Raw genomic sequence first — 23,322 nt, forward strand, 5'->3', positions numbered from 1 at the left:
GAGGATCACATGGCTTCGTAAAAATGCTTACCATTTTAACATACCCAAATAAGAAATGTAACTAAATAGCAACACATAAGACCGACCTGTTGATGAACGGTCGATTGCTCTTCCTGTTGTTTGGTGCCCGTCTGGACATGCTCCTTGGTGGCACACTTATGGCCAGAGCGTTTTGCGGCCAGATGCCTTGTCCCCAGCTTTATTGGCATAGGACTGTCCACACTTCCGCCAATGGCCAGTACAGCTGCCAGTCGGTGGACACACCTCTGGGCACTGTCAGATGCAGAGCAGGAACACGTCTCCGTTGGCAACAGAGTAACCACATGCTGCTTGTCTGAGAAGCCCTGGTAGAGGAACGATTTGGTGCTTGGCACCAGGAGAATCCGTCCTTTTGCCACAATCATCCTGGCTAAGGCCTCCGCTCCAGTTTCTGCCATGACAACCTCTTCTTGTGCCACACAGGACTGAATGCCTTCAGCAAAAGACACCATGTCTTCCTCTGACATGTGGTAGGGGAAACTGGTGGTGGGCATTCGCCTGGAAAATTGCTCATGGCACTCAGGGGTCAGGTGGAAATTCCCTAGATTACAGTAGCCCCGCAGCACCTCCCTCAAGGCATTGGTTTGGAGTTGGTAGAGTAGATAAACCAATTTATCTACTCTGACCTTCTTCCATCCAACTAATGCCTTGAGGACAGCATTGAAGCTCTCTGAGCAGTTGTTGGTTATTCCATCTGACTGGATGCCCAAGCTGTTGAGCACGTATTGTGCACTCTTGTCCATGGCATCAGAGAGCGACTGATGGAAATAAGCCTTGAAATCAGGGCTCCAGTGAAGACACACCCTCGCCAGGGTGCATTCGTAGTCACTCCTTGATTTCGTTGCCAAGAGCTCTTTGATGGCCTGCTGGTAATCGGCCACAGCTTCGGCACCCTCTGACCCCATTTTGTGCTTCACATTGTTGGAGATGTGGTTCCAGCAATTGACAATCCTGGCTTGTGGCAGCACAGACTGGATTGCTCCCTCAATAGCCGCCTCACGGTCTGTGCAGAAGATTGCTGTTGATAGTTGGGGAAGGAATGAAAGGATGGTGCGAAAGAACTGTTTGTGATTTTCCATGTGCCTGGTGGTGTGAATGAGGAATGCCACGGGAAGGACAGGTGCCTCTTGAAATGCAACATGACGGAAAACAAGGGGTGAAACATAAAAATTGCCGAGGTCAAACGTAGTGTCATAGTGAAAAATGTGCGCACCTTGGTGTTTGCTTTTAATAACTGCCTTGGCCTCTTCAACCATTTCTGGTGCTGCCACTACCAGAAGGGTTGCGGGTCGAGTCTCCATATGGGTGACAAATCCGGGGAGAATGTCACCCATCATATGTGTTGCCACCAACTCGTCCCGGTCCAAAACAGTGACGTCCCTTGCTCGACGAATAGTGTTCTTTACTTGTGCCAAGTTGCGAGGTTGGTAAACTGGCATGAATGATGCATTTGGGGGTGGTGGTGGGTTATTGGTCATGTCTGAGTATACTTTGCCAGGTGTTTCAGCCTTTCGCCGGGACATTTCATCTATGATTGAGGTAGCCGATCGGATGAAATCCCTTGCTTGCTGCTGTTGGCTGTTGCCGTGGGGGTGGGGGACATTGGAGTGTGCCTCCTCACCAAAGTAGTGAATTAGCACAGGAGTATCAGGCTGGTGAAGCAACTCATACTCCCTTTTTTGGAACCCTGGTTCTTCCTTTCCTGCATAGTACCGCACCCTTAGTTTTGGTGAACGGCGAGGAAGGCTGTGGGATCCCTTCTGAATCCATCTTTTTTGGTCCGCTTTCCAGTCCTCACATGACAAGGAACTACCTGCAAACAGAAAAATGTCTCCAGGCTTGGGGTGGAGTGGTGGAAGGTGGGATACCTTAGTGGGATCAACCGTTTCAATCATTTCAGCTGCTTGTGCTGGTGTTAAAGGCAGCAGGCGTGTGGTGTATACTTGTTGTGGTAGTGATTGGAGGACCTGGGGTGGTGATGGGGCAATCTGGGAGACGGAGTGGGGTTGTGCATTGGCCATCCTTCCCTTACTCCATACATCATAGAGTTGACGGCGATAGCTGAAGGTATTAGACCTTTCCAGTTCAATGACTATCAAAGAAAATAATCCATTTTCCTGATGGTAGCTAGCTGCTGTAACTTCCTCTGGTGAGAGGCCTAGCCTTTCAACAACTGAGGCAATGTCATCAAAAGTTGGGGCCCTCTTTCTCTTTGGCATTCTGACAAGGAAAATTACATTGGTATAAGTATTGATATTAAGACAGTTAACTAACTATATGGAATGTTATATGGAAAAATCTCTCTAGTGCTTCAAATCGTTTACTAAGCCAGACTGGGGTACATTCAGAAAGAAATTGAGACCACTTACATTCTACATAAATTAAATAATTTTGATTTCAAATCAGCATGCAGAATTTGACATTAAAGGTAAAGGATTTAAAGTGAATTCTAACCTTTGATAAAAATTAACCATATCCCCCCTGTAATAATTTCTAAATACATGACTTGCCAAATCATGTCTAAGCAATGATTACTTCCAGGCAGGATGGAATTACGCTATCATTCATTACCAGTGGGCTGCAGGTATAAGGGACATAAGCAGTAGCTAGGGGGCCACCTACCATTATTAGGATTTATTTTTTAAAGAATTCAGTCACTTACTATTGTATTAGAATAGTAAAATACACAAGGCGAAATTGAGATTTGGTTATGAATCAGCAGTTCGTTATCAAATGGTAACATACACAGTAATACCTAACAAAAAGTTTGTTTGAAGCTCCCACAATGCAGCAATACCTAACAATAGAAAACACTTTTTTTAAAGTATGTAATAAATATCAGAACAAGTTGTGTAAGTCACATGTCAGCTACAAACATTTAGATTGGTAAGTTAGTCGCACCAGTTAAACTTCTAGTAATAATGGCCCAATTTGGATTTTGTTGGGGCGTGGGGGGCACCCCAACAAAATCTCAGTTAGGGCCCCAAAAAGGCATGTTAAGATCCAAATGAACATCAGAACATGGACAGAGGGGGACCTGGGACTTAATCCACAAATCATCTCAGAGTCAGTGCTGATCTAGGATGTGTCTAATCTTATTCTTGTTGTAAACTGCAAAACTGATCCGAGAGGAACACTTCTACTCTGAGACACTTGATACGCAAGACCCCAGGTTAGATTGAATGTTGACACTTGGTCCCTGGGGTTGAGTGGGGTTATTTGGGTATCAAACTTAATGCTAATGAATTTACCTGGAGTAGGAGTGATGAGTTATTGCTGATGCGGATGACGCAGACGCTCAAGTGTTTCCACTGTACGAGATATCTGGAATGGTACAGACAGTATACAGGTCAGAGGTAAAAAGTCTATTATATGCAAATAACACGATTGGGATGTCGAGCTGACAATAGTGGCTTGCTCAATCTTTACATATATCCCTCCTTTGTTCCTCCCTAAAAGTAATCACTGATTATAAATAACTAGAAGGGTTAAACCCATGTAGTGGAGCACTTGGTTTGACCTGCCCAATCCTGTCTAAGCAGTGATAACTTAATTGAGGGAGGAAGGAGTTTGCAAGTAATTAGTACCAAACATCTCAGTTCTCCCAAAGTGCACCCATTCAAGTCTCAGTATGTAGAGGAAATATGGTGCAAAGCCATTTTAGACCATGCATGTGCAAATCTAAATGCTTTTACACATATGGCGAATAATATTATGTGCGCCCTTCAGGAGAAGTGAGTGTTTGATATCATTAAACTGAATTGAAATCATGATCATTAGTTATTTGTTACACAGGCATCAGACCAGATTATGTAAAAATATTTACAGGCCACTCAAAACGAGAAATTAATAAAGACTACAAATTAAATGCTTCACCCACATATTAAACAGATTCAAAGTATGTCTACAAGAACAAGTACTGATATACAGATATTTGTTATTTCAGTTGTCATTGATTGGCATTTCCCCTCATCCCAATACACGTGTAATGTCTACATCGTGTAGAACCTTTCCATTTAACTGCACAGTAGGCCAGCCAACATTGGACAAGTGCTGGTGAAAAAACAGCCACATGCTAGATCAAACAGTGACATACCAAAGTTTGGCAGGATGTCATCCAGAATGTGGAAATTAAAGGGCGTATGCAAGGGGTCAAAGGTCACAATTGGGCAGAATGGGAAATATCATCAATAATCAGAGACTGGATGCATAATTAGTATATTTGTATACAGTTATGCTTAAAGACCGGCACAGAAGAGACCCGGTTCATTTTTCACGCATTATATTGATTTTTTCTACCCCAAATTGTCAGATAGTTTTAGTAGTTCATTAAAGTCTTTGTACAGGAAACTTGTGGTTAGCTAATGGGCCACTAAAGGCTAGTTTTTTGTATAAAAGCAAAAAGTTACTAAACGTTTTCTGATAGGGTATCCTACAGCATAGGAGAATGGTCCTTAGTGGTGCTGCAGACCACCAAAGTAACAGAAAACCCAATTTAAACATTTCAGTATATTTCCATAACTGTAAAGGCTAAAGATTATTAGGGTAATGCATGCATGTTTGTCTGATAATGCATTCAGTCATTTTGGTAAATTAAAGGGTATTTCACCTGCATGTGTTACTAGTGCCATTCTGGCCCTAAAGATAAGATATTGGACCGTTGACCCATTGATCCTTCTAAATTCCGGATGACCTCCACCCATACAGTGTTCATCACCCTATCATTTCATATAGCATGGATATATAGCATGGAAATTTAAGGGAAATGACAAACTGAAAAATAATTTGGTGAAATGTTTTCAATACACTACTTTTGAAATGTGAAGTCTTACATTTTAGATTGTAGGGTCACATCACTTCAATTACATGGTATCTGTATGTTAATAATATATTTATATGAATTTTGCCATGTCATGTGTAAAATGTGGTGCTATAACAAATAAACCTTACCAGTCACAACTGTGTCAATGAATTGTTGGAGTCACGTTCCAGCTTGCAGATGACTTTTCATTTATAAAAAACTACTTAATATTATTTGAAGCTCAGTAATTCAGTCACAATTCACCCTTGATCGATCACAGTCTTGATGCTCTAGAACTCAGCAAAGGAGTCAGTCTATGATTTCAAGCACTTATAATCAGCACCTAGATGACAGACACCTGTGTAGCATTGACTGCACTTCTACTTGCACTAATGTGTGGTCAATTAGACATTAATGACAAGAAATGACTAGAAACCTTGTAAATACTTTACTTAATCCTTGTGTAGTCTTAACATTCTGTTTACCCCCCTTGTCCCAAGGGTCAAAAATGACCCGCTTTCACTGAACCCTGAAAATAAGCAGCTTAATTGAATTTTAAAGGCCAAATCTATTTTGAATGAATAAACAACCTGTCATTCATCACAAACTTTGTGAATATCTGGGTTTTCCAGAAATACTGAATTTAATCAGTGGACACCACTCGTTTTTATTACAACACACCTGTCATTATTGTTTTCTTTACTAAAGCAGAGGTTTATTATTATTATTACTGCTAAAGGTATTGCAAAGGTATCAACATGTTGTTTTTCAAGAGATAGCACTTGTATAGCCTAAGACGGTAGCAGAAATGTGCAGAAAGTAGTTTAAAAATATTTTTATTGAAGGGAACAATAACAGTCTTGAGCTTTTTGGAATAAGTTGTGATATATTCTGATATACAGTACAATGAGGAAGTCTTCTATACATTTCTCCCATTTTTTTAACCATTGTCCTCACCTGCAAGGTGTATAAACCTTGTGTAGAATGTTCTTTAACAGAGTTGTGGTAACGTACTATGTCGTGGAGTAACAATATAACCCTTGTCTGCAAAAGCCAACTTTGACCTGGGGGCATGCTTTGTAGACCATTCAAAAGCGTTCCGATACCTTGTCCCCAAGAAAAAACCCACGTGTTATGATAGCTTATAGACAGTAGTAGGCAAATGAAGGGCCAAAGTTCCAATATTAAGATTTTGGAATAACATTTCTAGGGTCTATTTGTTAGTAATTGGAAACACACCTCTTTCGAATTTCGTCCCCCGTTCCTAAACACATCCATCCTATAGTGTAGGTTTTGAAGATTCCTAATCTATGTTTGTAGTCATCAAAAGAAGATTGAGGAACGGTTGGTGGACCCAAGAAGTACAAGCCCCCACACCATTCTCTAACCTCTGAAATGTTGTCCTTGATGTGTGCATTGTTAAGTCCCCCTTAACATCTTGTCTCTGTCTGTCTGGTAGAGTAGTGGTTATGGTGACAGCATCCCAAACCAGAGTTTGAGAGTTCAAATCTGAAGAGAGGATTTTTTAGAGAGACATTTTTGATGTTGCCTTTTGTGGGCTTGAAAGAGCTAACTTGAGGAGTGTAGAAGAGTAGGGGATTGTTCCCATCAAATATCAAGAAATGAATTGACACCTTGTGTAGAATGTTCTTTAATAGAGTTGTGGTAACGTACTATGTCGTGGAGTAACAATATATTATCCTTGTCTGCAAAAGGCAACTTTGACCTGGGGGCATGCTTTGTAGACCATTCAAAAGCGTTCCGATACCTTGTCCCCAAGAAAAAACCCACGTGTTATGATAGCTTATAGACAGTAGTAGGCAAATGAAGGGCCAAAGTTCCAATATTAAGATTTTGGAATAACATTTCTAGGGTCTATTTGTTAGTAATTGGAAACACGCCTCTTTCGAATTTCGTCCCCCGTTCCTAAACACATCCATTCTATAGTGTAGGTTTTGAAGATTCCTAATCTATGTTTGTAGTCATCAAAAGAAGATTGAGGAACGGTTGGTGGACCCAAGAAGTACAAGCCCCCACACCATTCTCTAACCTCTGAAATGTTGTCCTTGATGTGTGCATTGTTAAGTCCCCCTTAACATCTTGTCTCTGTCTGTCTGGTAGAGTAGTGGTTATGGTGACAGCATCCCAAACCAGAGTTTGAGAGTTCAAATCTGAAGAGAGGATTTTTTAGAGAGACATTTTTGATGTTGCCTTTTGTGGGCTTGAAAGAGCTAACTTGAGGAGTGTAGAAGAGTAGGGGATTGTTCCCATCAAATATCAAGAAATGAATTGACACCTTGTGTAGAATGTTCTTTAATAGAGTTGTGGTAACGTACTATGTCGTGGAGTAACAATAGATTATCCTTGTCTGCAAAAGGCAACTTTGACCTGGGGGCATGCTTTGTAGACCATTCAAAAGCGTTCCGATACCTTGTCCCCAAGAAAAAACCCACGTGTTATGATAGCTTATAGACAGTAGTAGGCAAATGAAGGGCCAAAGTTCCAATATTAAGATTTTGGAATAACATTTCTAGGGTCTATTTGTTAGTAATTGGAAACACGCCTCTTTCGAATTTCGTCCCCCGTTCCTAAACACATCCATTCTATAGTGTAGGTTTTGAAGATTCCAAATCTATGTTTGTAGTCATCAAAAGAAGATTGAGGAACGGTTGGTGGACCCAAGAAGTACAAGCCCCCACACCATTCTCTAACCTCTGAAATGTTGTCCTTGATGTGTGCATTGTTAAGTCCCCCTTGACATCTTGTCTCTGTCTGTCTGGTAGAGTAGTGGTTATGGTGACAGCATCCCAAACCAGAGTTTGAGAGTTGAAATCTGGAGAGAGGATTTTTTAGAGAGCCATTTTTGATGTTGCCTTTTGTTGGCATGAAAGAACTAACTTGAGGTTTGTTGGGGGGATGGGGGTAGTTCCCATCAATTAGAAGGACTGAAGTGACACCTTGTATAGAATGTCCTTTTAATAGAGTTGTGGTAACGTACTATGTCGTGGAGTAACAATATATTATCCTTGTCTGCAAAAGCCAACTTTGACCTGGGGGCATGCTTTGTAGACCATTCAAAAGCGTTCCGATACCTTGTCCCCAAGAAAAAACCCACGTGTTATGATAGCTTATAGACAGTAGTAGGCAAATGAAGGGCCAAAGTTCCAATATTAAGATTTTGGAATAACATTTCTAGGGTCTATTTGTTAGTAATTGGAAACACGCCTCTTTCGAATTTCGTCCCCTGTTCCTAAACACATCCATCCTATAGTGTAGGTTTTGAAGATTCCTAATCTATGTTTGTAGTCATCAAAAGAAGATTGAGGAACGGTTGGTGAACCCAAGAAGTACAAGCCCCCACACCATTCTCTAACCTCTGAAATGTTGTCCTTGATGTGTGCATTGTTAAGTCCCCCTTAACATCTTGTCTCTGTCTGTCTGGTAGAGTAGTGGTTATGGTGACAGCATCCCAAACCAGAGTTTGAGAGTTCAAATCTGGAGAGAGGATTTTTTAGAGAGCCATTTTTGATGTTGCCTTTTGTTGGCATGAAAGAACTAACTTGAGGTTTGTTGGGGGGATGGGGGTAGTTCCCATCAATTAGAAGGACTGAAGTGACACCTTGTATAGAATGTCCTTTTAATAGAGTTGTGGTAACGTACTATGTCGTGGAGTAACAATATATTATCCTTGTCTGCAAAAGGCAACTTTGACCTGGGGGCATGCTTTGTAGACCATTCAAAAGCGTTCTGATACCTTGTCCCCAAGAAAAAACCCACGTGTTATGATAGCTTATAGACAGTAGTAGGCAAATGAAGGGCCAAAGTTCCAATATTAAGATTTTGGAATAACATTTCTAGGGTCTATTTGTTAGTAATTGGAAACACGCCTCTTTCGAATTTCGTCCCCTGTTCCTAAACACATCCATCCTATAGTGTAGGTTTTGAAGATTCCTAATCTATGTTTGTAGTCATCAAAAGAAGATTGAGGAACGGTTGGTGGACCCAAGAAGTACAAGCCCCCACACCATTCTCTAACCTCTGAAATGTTGTCCTTGATGTGTGCATTGTTAAGTCCCCCTTAACATCTTGTCTCTGTCTGTCTGGTAGAGTAGTGGTTATGGTGACAGCATCCCAAACCAGAGTTTGAGAGTTCAAATCTGAAGAGAGGATTTTTTAGAGAGACATTTTTGATGTTGCCTTTTGTGGGCTTGAAAGAGCTAACTTGAGGAGTGTAGAAGAGTAGGGGATTGTTCCCATCAAATATCAAGAAATGAATTGACACCTTGTGTAGAATGTTCTTTAATAGAGTTGTGGTAACGTACTATGTCGTGGAGTAACAATATATTATCCTTGTCTGCAAAAGGCAACTTTGACCTGGGGGCATGCTTTGTAGACCATTCAAAAGCGTTCCGATACCTTGTCCCCAAGAAAAAACCCACGTGTTATGATAGCTTATAGACAGTAGTAGGCAAATGAAGGGCCAAAGTTCCAATATTAAGATTTTGGAATAACATTTCTAGGGTCTATTTGTTAGTAATTGGAAACACGCCTCTTTCGAATTTCGTCCCCCGTTCCTAAACACATCCATTCTATAGTGTAGGTTTTGAAGATTCCAAATCTATGTTTGTAGTCATCAAAAGAAGATTGAGGAACGGTTGGTGGACCCAAGAAGTACAAGCCCCCACACCATTCTCTAACCTCTGAAATGTTGTCCTTGATGTGTGCATTGTTAAGTCCCCCTTGACATCTTGTCTCTGTCTGTCTGGTAGAGTAGTGGTTATGGTGACAGCATCCCAAACCAGAGTTTGAGAGTTCAAATCTGGAGAGAGGATTTTTTAGAGAGCCATTTTTGATGTTGCCTTTTGTTGGCATGAAAGAACTAACTTGAGGTTTGTTGGGGGGATGGGGGTAGTTCCCATCAATTAGAAGGACTGAAGTGACACCTTGTATAGAATGTCCTTTTAATAGAGTTGTGGTAACGTACTATGTCGTGGAGTAACAATATATTATCCTTGTCTGCAAAAGCCAACTTTGACCTGGGGGCATGCTTTGTAGACCATTCAAAAGCGTTCCGATACCTTGTCCCCAAGAAAAAACCCACGTGTTATGATAGCTTATAGACAGTAGTAGGCAAATGAAGGGCCAAAGTTCCAATATTAAGATTTTGGAATAACATTTCTAGGGTCTATTTGTTAGTAATTGGAAACACGCCTCTTTCGAATTTCGTCCCCCGTTCCTAAACACATCCATTCTATAGTGTAGGTTTTGAAGATTCCTAATCTATGTTTGTAGTCATCAAAAGAAGATTGAGGAACGGTTGGTGGACCCAAGAAGTACAAGCCCCCACACCATTCTCTAACCTCTGAAATGTTGTCCTTGATGTGTGCATTGTTAAGTCCCCCTTAACATCTTGTCTCTGTCTGTCTGGTAGAGTAGTGGTTATGGTGACAGCATCCCAAACCAGAGTTTGAGAGTTCAAATCTGAAGAGAGGATTTTTTAGAGAGACATTTTTGATGTTGCCTTTTGTGGGCTTGAAAGAGCTAACTTGAGGAGTGTAGAAGAGTAGGGGATTGTTCCCATCAAATATCAAGAGATGAATTGACACCTTGTGTAGAATGTCCTTTTAATAGAGTTGTGGTAACGTACTATCTCGTGGAGTAACAATATATTATCCTTGTCTGCAAAAGGCAACTTTGACCTGGGGGCATGCTTTGTAGACCATTCAAAAGCGTTCCGATACCTTGTCCCCAAGAAAAAACCCACGTGTTATGATAGCTTATAGACAGTAGTAGGCAAATGAAGGGCCAAAGTTCCAATATTAAGATTTTGGAATAACATTTCTAGGGTCTATTTGTTAGTAATTGGAAACACGCCTCTTTCGAATTTCGTCCCCCGTTCCTAAACACATCCATCCTATAGTGTAGGTTTTGAAGATTCATAATCTATGTTTGTAGTCATCAAAAGAAGATTGAGGAACGGTTGGTGGACCCAAGAAGTACAAGCCCCCACACCATTCTCTAACCTCTGAAATGTTGTCCTTGATGTGTGCATTGTTAAGTCCCCCTTAACATCTTGTCTCTGTCTGTCTGGTAGAGTAGTGGTTATGGTGACAGCATCCCAAACCAGAGTTTGAGAGTTCAAATCTGGAGAGAGGATTTTTTAGAGAGACATTTTTGATGTTGCCTTTTGTTGGCATGAAAGAACTAACTTGAGGTTTGTTGGGGGGATGGGGGTAGTTCCCATCAATTAGAAGGACTGAAGTGACACCTTGTATAGAATGTCCTTTTAATAGAGTTGTGGTAACGTACTATGTCGTGGAGTAACAATATATTATCCTTGTCTGCAAAAGGCAACTTTGACCTGGGGGCATGCTTTGTAGACCATTCAAAAGCGTTCCGATCAATCAATCAATCAATCAAATTTATTTTATATAGCCCTTCGTACATCAGCTGATATCTCAAAGTGCTGTACAGAAACCCAGCCTAAAACCCCAAACAGCAAGCAATGCAGGTGAAGAAGCACGGTGGCTAGGAAAAACTCCCTAGAAAGGCCAAAACCTAGGAAGAAACCTAGAGAGGAACCAGGCTATGTGGGGTGGCCAGTCCTCTTCTGGCTGTGCCGGGTGGAGATTATAACAAAACATGGTCAAGATGTTCAAATGTTCATAAATGACCAGCATGGTCGAATAATAATAAGGCAGAATAGTTGAAACTGGAGCAGCAGCACAGTCAGGTGGACTGGGGACAGCAAGGAGTCATCATGTCAGGTATTCCTGGGGCATGGTCCTAGGGCTCAGGTCCTCCGAGAGAGAGAAAGAAAGAGAGAATTAGAGAGAGCATATGTGGGATGGCCAGTCCTCTTCTGGCTGTGCCGGGTGGAGATTATAACAGAACATGGCCAAGATGTTCAAATGTTCATAAATGATCAGCATGGTCGAATAATAATAAGGCAGAACAGTTGAAACTGGAGCAGCAGCACAGCCAGGTGGACTGGGGACAGCAAGGAGTCATCATGTCAGGTAGTCCTGGGGCATGGTCCTAGGGCTCAGGTCCTCCGAGAGAGAGAAAGAGAGAAGGAGAGAATTAGAGAACGCACACTTAGATTCACACAGGACACCGAATAGGACAGGAGAAGTACTCCAGATATAACAAACTGACCCTAGCCCCCCGACACATAAACTACTGCAGCATAAATACTGGAGGCTGAGACAGGAGGGGTCAGGAGACACTGTGGCCCACTCCGAGGACACCCCCGGACAGGGCCAAACAGGAAGGTACCTTGTCCCCAAGAAAAAACCCACATGTTATGATAGCTTATAGACAGTAGTAGGCAAATGAAGGGACAAAGTTCCAATATTAAGATTTTGTAATAACATTTCTAGGGTCTATTTGTTAGTAATTGGAAACACGCCTCTTTCGAATTTCGTCCCCCGTTCCTAAACACATCCATTCTATAGTGTAGGTTTTGAAGATTCCAAATCTATGTTTGTAGTCATCAAAAGAAGATTGAGGAACGGTTGGGGGACCCAAGAAGTACAAGCCCCCAAACCATTCTCTAACCTCTGAAATGTTGTCCTTGATGTGTGCATTTTGATGTACCCCTTAACATTCTTTCTCTGTCTGTCTGGTAGAGTAGTGGTTATGGTGACAGCATACCAAACCAGAGTTTGAGAGTTCAAATTCAAAAAGTGAGTTTCTTAGAAAGCCATTTTTGATGTTGCCTTTTGTGGGCTTGAAAGAGCTAACTTGAGGTGTGTAGAAGAGTAGGGGATTGTTCCCATCAAATATCAAGAAATGAATTGACACCTTGTGTAGAATGTTCTTTAATAGAGTTGTGAAAACGTATCAGTAGTAAATCTATAAATGATTTGACCTTCCCAGACAGCACAACTTTCTTGTTTTTTTATTTAAGAAATAGCCATGGGAGCACTCAGACATGATTTACATGATTTACAAATGAAGCATGTTTAGTAAGTCTGCTAGATCAGATGCAGTAGGGATGACCAGGGATGTTCTCTTGATAAGTGTGTGATTTGGACCATTTTCCTGTTCGGATAAGCATTCGAAATGAAACAAGCACTTTTTGATGCCAGGGAAACTGTTTCTTTAGAAATTTAGTGAAGTAAAATTAAAAGTTGTAAAGAAACAGAAAGAGTAAAAGTACAGATACAACCCCCCCCCAGATATAAACATAATGTAGTGGAGTACTTTAAATACATGTTTTGTTAAGTAATATACACCGCTGGACTTGAAAGGAACACAGGTATCCCATGTATATTGCCTCGCAATTTTATTTTTTTTACTGCTGCTCTTTATTTATTTGTTCATTTTAAAAATATATATTTGTTTTACTTGACACATTTTTCTTACAACTAAATAGTTGGTTTAGGACTTGTAAGTCTGAATTCCACTGTAAGGTCTACATATGTAGTATTATGCGCATGTGACAAATACTATTTGATTTGTTACACATGAAAACATGTTGTGAACCAGGTGTGACATTATTGAAACTGTGCTGACACCTAGTGGACATAAAGAGAAACAACACCATACACACACACACACACACACACACAATAACCTTAACACAGATGGGATGCTTTACATACATTGCTCTTTTGTTTATTAGACACTAACATATATGTCCAATAAACAGACGTTCAAAAGTCGGAATGTAAAACACAAACAACTGGAAAGTTATTCAAAAGCAGGTGAATCAAGCATCGTGGGGTTACCTGAAATAGGTCAAAGTATATATTTGACATGTTCTAATTTATTTAATCTTTATTTAACTAGGCAAGATGAACTCAACAACATCGACATAGACACAAGTTACCTGCTATATTTGGGGAAAAGGATTTAACACAGAGAACTTGGCAAAATACAATGCATGCTTCTGTAGTACGAGTAGGTATATACAGTATCATCGGTAACAATTGTGTACAAGCCACCTAGCCAATAAAATACTGGGGCTTGCGGTCATTAGTTACATTTCAACCACAGCGATTCCCCAATTGAGGCGCATCAGAGTTCACCCGCAAATGCAGGAACACCGGAAATAATAACTAAACCAACGAATGAGAAATGGTGGAGGCTACTAGAACGAAGAGACATTTTTTCCGAATAAACGTGGTGAGTGAAAAACGTAGTTACATAGCTCACTCCCTACCCGGTATCTCATTCTACTGTTATACGACTCTGTATGCGTTGCTTGTTGGCAACCTTGTTATTTACGAAGTTTTTGGAACGGATTCCTGTTGGAACGTTCCACAAATTATACCCACCCTGTCAAGGGATTTATATATGAAATGTAGCAGACACTTTTATCCAACGCGAATTACAGTCATGCGTGCACGCATGGGTGGTCTCAGGAATCGAACCCACCACGTTGCATGCGCCATGCTCTACCAACTGAGCTTACAGAGAGAGGGTGACAAATATACAGTCGTCTCTGCAGCCAACCATTGTACTATAAATAGAGAGAACAAGGAAATGTTTTGTAGGTTATAGCTAAGTTGTCCCTTGCATTAGGATGATGAATTTCCTATATTTACTTTATTCATTAACGTGTCTAATAGACTGTCCTCTGTACCTCCAACTAGGTGCCTTGGTTGAAGATGGATGCAGTTCCCTGCAGTTGGAACAAAACAAGAGTTCAGGAGTCGTTTGCTCGGACTAAGCCTGCATCAGACGCGCTAACAAAGCTGGCAAAACTTGTGGCACAAAAGCAAGAGAGTAAAAGCCAAAACCAACTACTGCCTGATGTGTGCCCGTGTGTGTGTGCAGAGTGCGGTCAGGGATTCTCTGACATGGCTGAGTTATTGCACCACCAGCAGGGAGAACATGCCTTACCTAAGCGTCACCGATGCCTTTCCTGTGGCAAGGAGTTCTCTCTCCTATCCTCTTTGCAGTTGCACAAGTGTATTCATGATGCAGCCCCTTGTCAGGTCTGTTGTGGTAAACCTCAGCTAGATGCTCCATGCAATGCATGCAAGGCTTCAACCTCAGACTCTCAGAGTGTCCAGGATAAGTCCCTTCATCACCAGTCCCACCATCATGATAGCAGATCATATGCCTGTGCTCCGTGTGGTAAAGGCTTTAGCCAAAAGCAAGCGCTGCTTCACCACCAGCAGGCTGGCTGTAGTAAATCTGCCTCACGAACTGCAAAGGTTGTCAGCCCTCCCGCTGACTCTCCCTCGCCTGAATCTGCCCTGTCTGACTCTTCTCCCCCTGACTCTCCCCCCTCGGACTCTCCTTCCCCTGATGCCACTAGTGCTCCAGTTCCTGACAGGCCAAACCAATGCCCACTTTGCTCCAAGAGCTTTCGCTCAGGGGCTGGCCTTGCCTGCCATCAGCGATCCTCCCATCAGAAGGAGTGGAGTATCTCTAAGTATCTCCCGCCAAAAGGAGGCACAAATGGGGTAAATAGAAAATCCAAGCAGAAGAGTCAACTCCTCTCCTGTCGTTCCTGTGACAGGGTCTTCCCAAGCACTGCCAAGCTGTACTTGCACAGACAAGAATCCCACAGCAGAGAGAAGGATATCAGAAGAGATCCAAGGCCGCTGATTAGCAAGCGGAGGAAAAGAGAGACTTACCCATGTGACGTTTGTGGTAAAGTGTTCTTGCACCATTTGTCACTTAAAGCACACGTCAAGAATCATAGTCAAGAACCACCAAGCCATGTTCAGCAGGTTGGGAAAGCAGCCAAGGAGCCCAAGTTAGCTGAGAAGATGCCAAAAAAGACTAAAAGCAACCTATCACGGAAGATGAGAGGAACTTTGGTCAAGGCTAGCAGAGGGAGACCAAAGAAAATTCCCATGAAAGAGGAAGAGGGAGAGTTTCCTTGCCCGTCTTGTGCTGAGGTGTTTTCTTTGCAGTCTGCCCTGAAGGAGCATGAGGAGCTGCATCAGCCTACAGGAAGTTTGAGACACTGCAGCGTGTGCAATCAGGGCATGAGTATCTCTAAGAAGCCTGGGGCCAAGCTTCGGAGGGCCTACCATTGTGTGCCCTGCCTGAAGGCTTTTGTAACACTGGACACTTTCTTACAACACTGCCAAAATCACCTCGTTGTCAGTGGCGATGAGGAGAGGAGCTATTCAGACACTGATGGCAAAATCTGAGATGATGTACTCTTCATTTTTTTTAACAAGCTGTACTGAGTTCCCAAGAGAATATTATGTGTACATGTACATTTTAAAGTGTGAAATATTTAGACCTCTCACCAGAATAGCTGTTTGGATGTAACTCATGTCAACATGCCATTCCAGTTGCAACAATACATTGAAACAACAAAAATGTGTGTGTTGTCTGATACCTTTTGTGACTGACCAACAATGGTACACTGGAAGCGCTGAAGACACAATCTTCCTAGGCCTATATCCTCGTCATGTTAATTCTTGATTTCTACATTTTTATATCCCATCGCAAATCAGATCCAACCATCCATTTGTTGATTTGGTTTAAATGAAATTAATATACGCAAGACCTAATTTAGCATGTTGCTGGAGCATTAAAATATATTACTTTTTATCTTTATAAACAACCCGATTCAACTTCCAACAAATCTGGGTTGCAATATTAACTGCATAACATGGCCTAAGATGTGGTTTCAAAAAGCTTTTAAATAAAGTATTTTTTTATGTAACATAGCAGTTGGAATGGACAGTGATATAGTTTACTATAATATTGACAGGTTTTGATTTGATGACTCAAATGAAGAACATATTTCCATTTAATGTGATTTTTTTTTTTTTTTTCAACTCTTGATGGCATTGTACTTGTAAGTGTGACACTGGTTTAGCATCAATTTCATGATTATTTACCTGTGTTTGTGTGTGTGTGTGTGTGTGAGAGAGAGATATGCATACTCATGGAGCCACTAAAGGCCGTCTAACAATGTGACATAACAGGTTCATTTTCTCTGGAAGAAGCTTTGTCTTGGATATTATTATGCAAAACAAGCAGTGATAGCAACCTTCCTGCAATTGTTTGTTAGCAATTGGTGTACCAGGTTATCCATTTTCTGCTGTTTTGTAAAAAAAAAAATTAAATATAATAAAATCTTAAAAGAATGTCAAATGTTATTTTTAAAAAGGATTTTAGGTTTCAACTTAGGAAAGTGCCTTTGTATCCGAGTTAGCAAACTTTTCTTAGAACATACCTCATTAAAAGTATTCTCCCATGAAAATGTTTTGTGTTTACTCCATTCGTGTAGTTACAGAATTCAACATGGCAAGACACTTGTAAGGAATATGTTCTTAATGTTTTGTACACCGTGTGTATACGAAGAGAAAAAGCAAGCTGCAATTACATCTAGTCAGTAGGCGGCGATGTGCCCACTTATGTTAGAGGAAGTCTGCATGACTGTTTCCGGTTCTGCTTGTTGCGCATTCTTTCCGCTTTTTCACGAACTGAAGGAACCACTACCAAAAGAAACATGAGTAAAGCACACCCACCAGAGTTGAAAAAGTGAGTTCCTTTTTTAATAAACATTTGGTCTACGATCATATTTCAATTCAATTTGCTTTATTGGCATGACGTAGCAATGTACATATTTCCAATATTACCGTATTTCACGGTCCATTGTAGATCATGTGCCTAGCAAGCTAACATGATTAGCTACGCGCTAGCCAACAAAGCTACCGGTAGTCGGTAACGTTAGCTAGCTGCTGTTGTGCGGCTAGTCAAATTGCTAGCTAACTTAATGAATTAAAATGTCAGCTAGTTAAACCATGCAAACATTTACATTGAATATCGTTAAAAAATGTTCATATTTTACAAACGAAAGTGTTGTTTTAATGGATGGGGTTTCTGTTTTTGGTTTATTAATCTTGTGGCAGTCTAGTTCTGGTCCATTGCCGACGCTCTGCGCTCAGTCGCATTAAAAGGAGTCCCCCCCACATGTGGGTTAGTGTCCGTCTTCATGCTCAATAGTGGTTGGAAATATGATGGATATACTGACAAGATACATGTCTCTCCGTCCATCCTTCCTTTGAATTGGTGGATACAGTATTGTAAGCTTATTTTGAATGTTCGTGTTGTTGACGTGAACCCGCCTGTATTCAATGGAAAGACGATATGATATTAGCCTCAAATCCTTTAATATGCATAGCCATCTCGAGGAAACTCTGCTATAAAGTGTTGTTTTTTTTCTTCTCAAAGTTGCCAGGATGTCACGTGTCCTCAGTACACTCGTAATAATTTAAGCCTATACAAAAAATACAAAAACCCCTTGTTTGGTGGGCGAAAAAACGTCACCTCCTGGAGGGAGACAGATTTCCACCGAATTGGGCCGCTCTTCCTCAGGTGGTGGTGAGGAGTCAACCCAGGGGGCCAGGGTTCTGGTCTAAAAGCACGGTTTCGACTGCTCCTACAGTTTTTTTTTGTTTTCGTTACTGCAGTTTAACTGAAGCCCGACCCAGAAAGACAATTTTCATACACAGTCAAATTTGAAATGTCTTATTAAGACACGTTAGTCATCACCTTTGTGCACAAAACATCCATAAAATTATTTTAAATGTAGCTGAGGCCAAAGATATTTACATTTTATATTCATCCAATGTAGGGCTGGATGATACACATTGTGTGACGATAGAAAAACGTCTTATCGTTTCATATTATGCTGTATAATTTATTTTGTGTCACAAATCACTCTTTACGGCAATATTTTTAGTCAATTGGATAACGCTTTGCACAAACAAACGCGGAGGAGAGTGAACGTGACAGAGCACGGAGACCGTATCTAAAAAAGGGGCAACTTCGGTCGCGTGGACGTGGTTTGGGTATGAAAAGTCTGACACGGACCAGAAAACTGTCCTCTACAAAATGTGCCGCAGACCGGTCCCAACAACAGACTCAAACACCACTAACCTCTTTTACCACCTACGCAAGAATCATGTGAAACAGAACGGAAAGAGTCTACGGATGAGACCCAAAAAAGTACAGTCGGGTGCTCAAAACAAACCCCTGACTCAGACGTTGCAACAGGCTTTTGTCCTCGTCACACCATATGGCAAAGAACCATGAAGATGGAAGGAGAGAACAGCTGCAGTTACAACTTACATCTGTAAAGACATGGCCCCAATTTACACGGTCGGGAAACGGGTGTTTCGTGAGTTGGTGCTAACACCCAACCCAAAGTACCACATGCAAATTGATATGTACACGTATTAATGCCAAAATAACATGCAGAACAGGCAAGCCTCCAAAAAATATGTATGTATTGTAATGAAACAGGCAGGGAGCAGGCCTCGAACCCTCGACCTTCTAGCCCGAAGTCCAGCTCGCTGTCGACTGTGCCCCAAAATCATGCTCATGTGGCAGAGTCCATTTCCGCGCTTATAAACCCAGGTTCGTTATATATATTAGTATTTTAGGCCTATATTTATTTTTGTTTGCAACTATAGTTGAAGTGTTTTCTATTTAATTTTTTATATTTTATACGTTAATATTTTAGATTTTGTTACATGCTTAATTGAACATTTGCACAGGTTCTAAATAATAAAATGAGTAAGTACCTTCTTATTTGTTGAGTAATTCAAAATGTAATAAGAAATAGGCCTTTACATGTGGTCATTTTATATAAACTATTTATTCATTGAATTTACAGAAAATGTGCAATATCGTGATATGCATGGTTATCGGGATATGAGATAATGGCCATATCGCCCAGCCCTAATCCAATATATGTTTTTGGATGACGTGATGACGCTACTTCCTGTGCGCATGGAGTGCTAGTGCGCATGGAGTGCTAGTGCGCATGGAGTGCTAGTGCGCATGTAATTTTGGTCCATATAACCCGGATGTAACCCGGATATAGACGGTTCATGAATCGGCGTATGCGAACGTGAGTTACCTTGAAAACAACGGGCGGACATCTTGGACGCAGTCTCCAGTTCTTATTGTACTTCAGGTTTCGGCAGCGACTTCACCACTAATTGATTTTGGGAGAGGCTACACGAACACGCCTGGTGCCCAAATGGATAACTTAATGTTGCGCAGCTGAGAGTCAAGTGTGGAGACGAATGGATTCAGTTCAGTCACTGGTCCTGGTGAGCCCTTCCCAGCTAGCTAGTTTATGCTGGCAACAACAGCAGCATGGTACTAGTAAAATAAAGTGTTTATTTTGATGGGTAAGGGCGGGGGAAAAAACATGTTGTATTGGTCATCATCTGGATTTGGTCCCATCTCCAATTTGTTTCCTCCCACTTGATTCGATTTGTAGTAGGATAGCAGCCTACACGATAAATAACTTGTGCTTTAGCTGTCACCCTGGCCTGCTATTGGCTACTTCCCTCTCTTTACTGCCAGACAGCAGTCGGCAAGCAGGCCAAAGGTCACTGTGCCCAGTGTTCTTGTGTTGCCGGCTTGAAACACAAACTCTCCCCATTGAGAAGTGTAGACTGTATCACAGTGACAGATGGGTTTCTACCAACATTACATTTATTGTAGTCATTTTCACTGAAAATGTACAACTACAACATTAACGTTTCACGTTACATGTTTGTAATAAAAAATAATAATAATAATTACTCAGATAAACTGAAAGATTCTGAACGCTCAAATCAAAAAGACGTTTCAATTTCTTGCTAAAGTTTCTATCCACAAGCATATTAATTTGACCTTTATTTAAAAAGGCAAGTCAGTTAAGAACAAATTCTTATTTTCAATGACGGCCTAGGAACAGTGGGTTAACTGCCTGTTCAGGGGCAGAACGACAGTACCTTGTCAGCTCGGGGATTTGAACCTTTCGGGTTACTAGTCCAAAGCTTTAACCTCTAGGCTACCTTGCCTGTTACCTATGTTTGCCAACACAGCCAGACACAGTTTTGTACCCTTAACTTTTTTTTTTTTAATTGACTTGTCATTTTTTTTGATCAAATCAGTCTATTAATATAGTGAGTAATCTAGGAAAGCCAGGAGTTAATTGACACGAGAAAACTCGAGAAAATAGCAACTCTACAGAGCGCAATGACCTATAATGAATGGCTAAATGTCTTCCGGGGGCAAAGGGTCCATGGAGCTCCTCCTCACCACTCGATATACTTTCGTAACTCACCAACGTAAAATGTTGCTATAAATGCTTTAGAACTTGGGTGTATTCATTATGGAAACTGATTACTGTTGAATAACAAAACGGAAACCAAACGTTTCGTTTTTGCAACAGACAAACATTTTGCTATAGAATCGGCATTATGATTACACCCTTTGTGTAATGGAATTTTTTATATTTGTGCTTTTCTTATAACATATAACTCATTTCTGTGTTCATGCAAGTGGCTGACTGTACAAATCCTCAACATTCAATAGCTGCAATCTGGCAGTAAGCCCAGACCTTGTTTTGAGAACAAACAAAAGATCTCAGTTTCAAGGTCAGCTTAGAGAGGAGAAGTCTGTCACATGTTATGAAACAGTATTGGTCGTTCACATGAATGAAAAAAAAACGGTAATGATGAATTAATTATGCTAAATCATGCAAATATAACTTGTCTGTGTATAGCCGTATATAAGACAACAGCAGAGCTCCCGATTAACGTGTAATATGGTGCATTGACTTAGTTGGTACCTCCAGCGCGCTGACAAATAAACAATGACTCATTTAATAATGACTTCGAGTGTACCCGTGTAAGAATTTCCACGACAGGTCCTAAAGCTCCGACCTGGCTGCACTCCTCTTTCCGCAGTTATGGTTCCGGAACTGAGACACCCACTCATGATTTTCATACAAAAACATGTTGGTCACGTGGTTTCAAACGTTGAATAGGTATATAACAATCTCCGGGTTGAAGCATTAATTCAAAAGATAAGAAATCGCATTTAAAAAATATATATATATATGAAAGAAAAGTCAAGACTGTGTACCTACCAGAGTTAGTTGGCAAACAAACTAATCATCCAATACAGCATTGCTGTCTGTTTCGTCCAATCACAGAGCAGATACAAGTCACGTGATCGCTAACAGATCACATGACTTGTATCTGCTCTGTGATTGGACGATAGTGACCACAAGGCTCATGGTTAGTGTACGTTTTGGTGCTCTTTGAGATGGAAACTGGCGAACAATAAAAACCAACGTATTTTTACCAACACAGAGGCTGATGGGCTCTACATCAACATATGAATTGTTTTGCGATCTCTGTAGAAAATAGAAAGTACTGCATCTCAGTGCTAGAGGCGTCACTACAGGCCCTGGTTTGATCCCGGGCTGTATCACAACCGGCCGTGATCGGGAGTCCCATGGGGCACAATTGGCCCAGCGTCGTCCATGTTAGGGGAGGGTTTGGCTGGGGGAAGGCCATCATAAGAATTTGATCTTAACTGGCTTGCCTAGTTCAATAAAGGTTCAATTTTAAAAAATGACCATGCAGCTCGTTGTGTAAATCAGACGTATGCGCGTGGACCAGAGCTAGTCTGGCACACTCACACATAGCCAAACCTTCTCTGGTATGGCCATACAGTTTGTGGTGTAACTATCTTTATTAGCAAATAATAATAACATATTTTCTGCTAATTTCAGGTTCATGGACAAGAAGCTTTCTCGTGAGTACTGATTCTGAATATCGATGGTTCTGCCGAGTTGAATTGACAAACTATGAATTATCTATTTGCATGCAAAGCCAACCAAGGCTTTGATTACATTAATTGACAAACCCAATTTACAATGTCTTAGCCATATGAAATAGAAAGTGTCTCCAATTTGGCTTGCCTCGTTATTACTGTTGTTGAAATGTTGTCCACGGGTGTAATCATTAGTCCAAACGGAGAGTTTCTAGCGGACAAATTCTGGTATGTCCTTCCCTGTTCACTTCGCTGGCGTTTTTATGAAACTTTTTGGAACAGAAGCTGTGTAATTAATGCACCCCGGGTCTTCAACGTTCTACATCTTGTTCCTCAGTGAAGCTGAACGGTGGCAGGCAGGTCCAAGGAGTCCTGCGAGGTTTTGACCCCTTTATGAACCTGGTGATGGATGACTGCTTGGAGATGGCCCCTGGGGGAATACAGAACACCATAGGCATGGTGGTCAGTACCCAACAGCGTTGTCAACTACATTTACACACTACCTCTGGGGACAGACACATTTTGATTTTATTCATCAATGTCACCACACTTTTTTTTTATGCGTGTAAATCATTTTATTTAATTTTTTTAACTTTCTGTAGGTAATCAGAGGAAACAGCATCATCATGTTGGAGGCACTTGAGAGAGTGTGAGGGCGGGGATGACAGAACGGCTTGAAAGAAGTGGAATAATGGCCATTACACTTTTTATGTCATTTCCTTGTTTTTCCTGTTGATAGATTATGTATTTGATACGTTTAGACAGATATTTCAGTTGGAAATGTTTTAATTTTGAAATCTTGTGAATAAACTGGGTATTTTGTTTTTGTTTGCGCAAATGTGTTTTTTTACCTCTACATGTTTCAAGCACTTGATGGATTACATTTAATGTCAAATTATAGTTAGGTGATAACATACAATATAGAT

At 41.1% G+C, this 23,322-nt stretch overlaps 2 protein-coding genes across 3 annotated transcripts in view; both read left to right on the forward strand.

Moving 5' to 3' along the window:
- The window catches only part of LOC139417396 (zinc finger protein 667-like), a 39,075-nt gene extending 22,048 nt beyond the window's left edge, over positions 1-17,027 (forward strand). For both annotated transcript variants that reach the window (XM_071166667.1, XM_071166668.1), the window contains exon 2: positions 14,443-17,027. In XM_071166667.1, the coding sequence (XP_071022768.1) occupies positions 14,443-15,960 (1,518 nt within the window). In that variant the 3' untranslated portion in view covers positions 15,961-17,027. The remainder of the gene's footprint in view (positions 1-14,442) is intronic.
- Positions 17,028-17,199: 172 nt separating this feature from the next.
- Positions 17,200-23,223, forward strand: LOC139417397 (small nuclear ribonucleoprotein G). The gene is made up of 4 exons (XM_071166669.1): positions 17,200-17,308; positions 22,356-22,378; positions 22,734-22,858; positions 22,999-23,223. Exons 1-4 carry the CDS (start codon positions 17,277-17,279, stop codon positions 23,047-23,049), a joined length of 231 nt encoding a protein of 76 aa, XP_071022770.1. The 5' UTR covers positions 17,200-17,276; the 3' UTR covers positions 23,050-23,223.
- The last annotated feature ends 99 nt before the right edge of the window (positions 23,224-23,322 follow it).

This window comes from Oncorhynchus clarkii, chromosome 9, assembly GCF_045791955.1.
Source record: "Oncorhynchus clarkii lewisi isolate Uvic-CL-2024 chromosome 9, UVic_Ocla_1.0, whole genome shotgun sequence".
Lineage (NCBI taxonomy): Eukaryota > Metazoa > Chordata > Actinopteri > Salmoniformes > Salmonidae > Oncorhynchus > Oncorhynchus clarkii.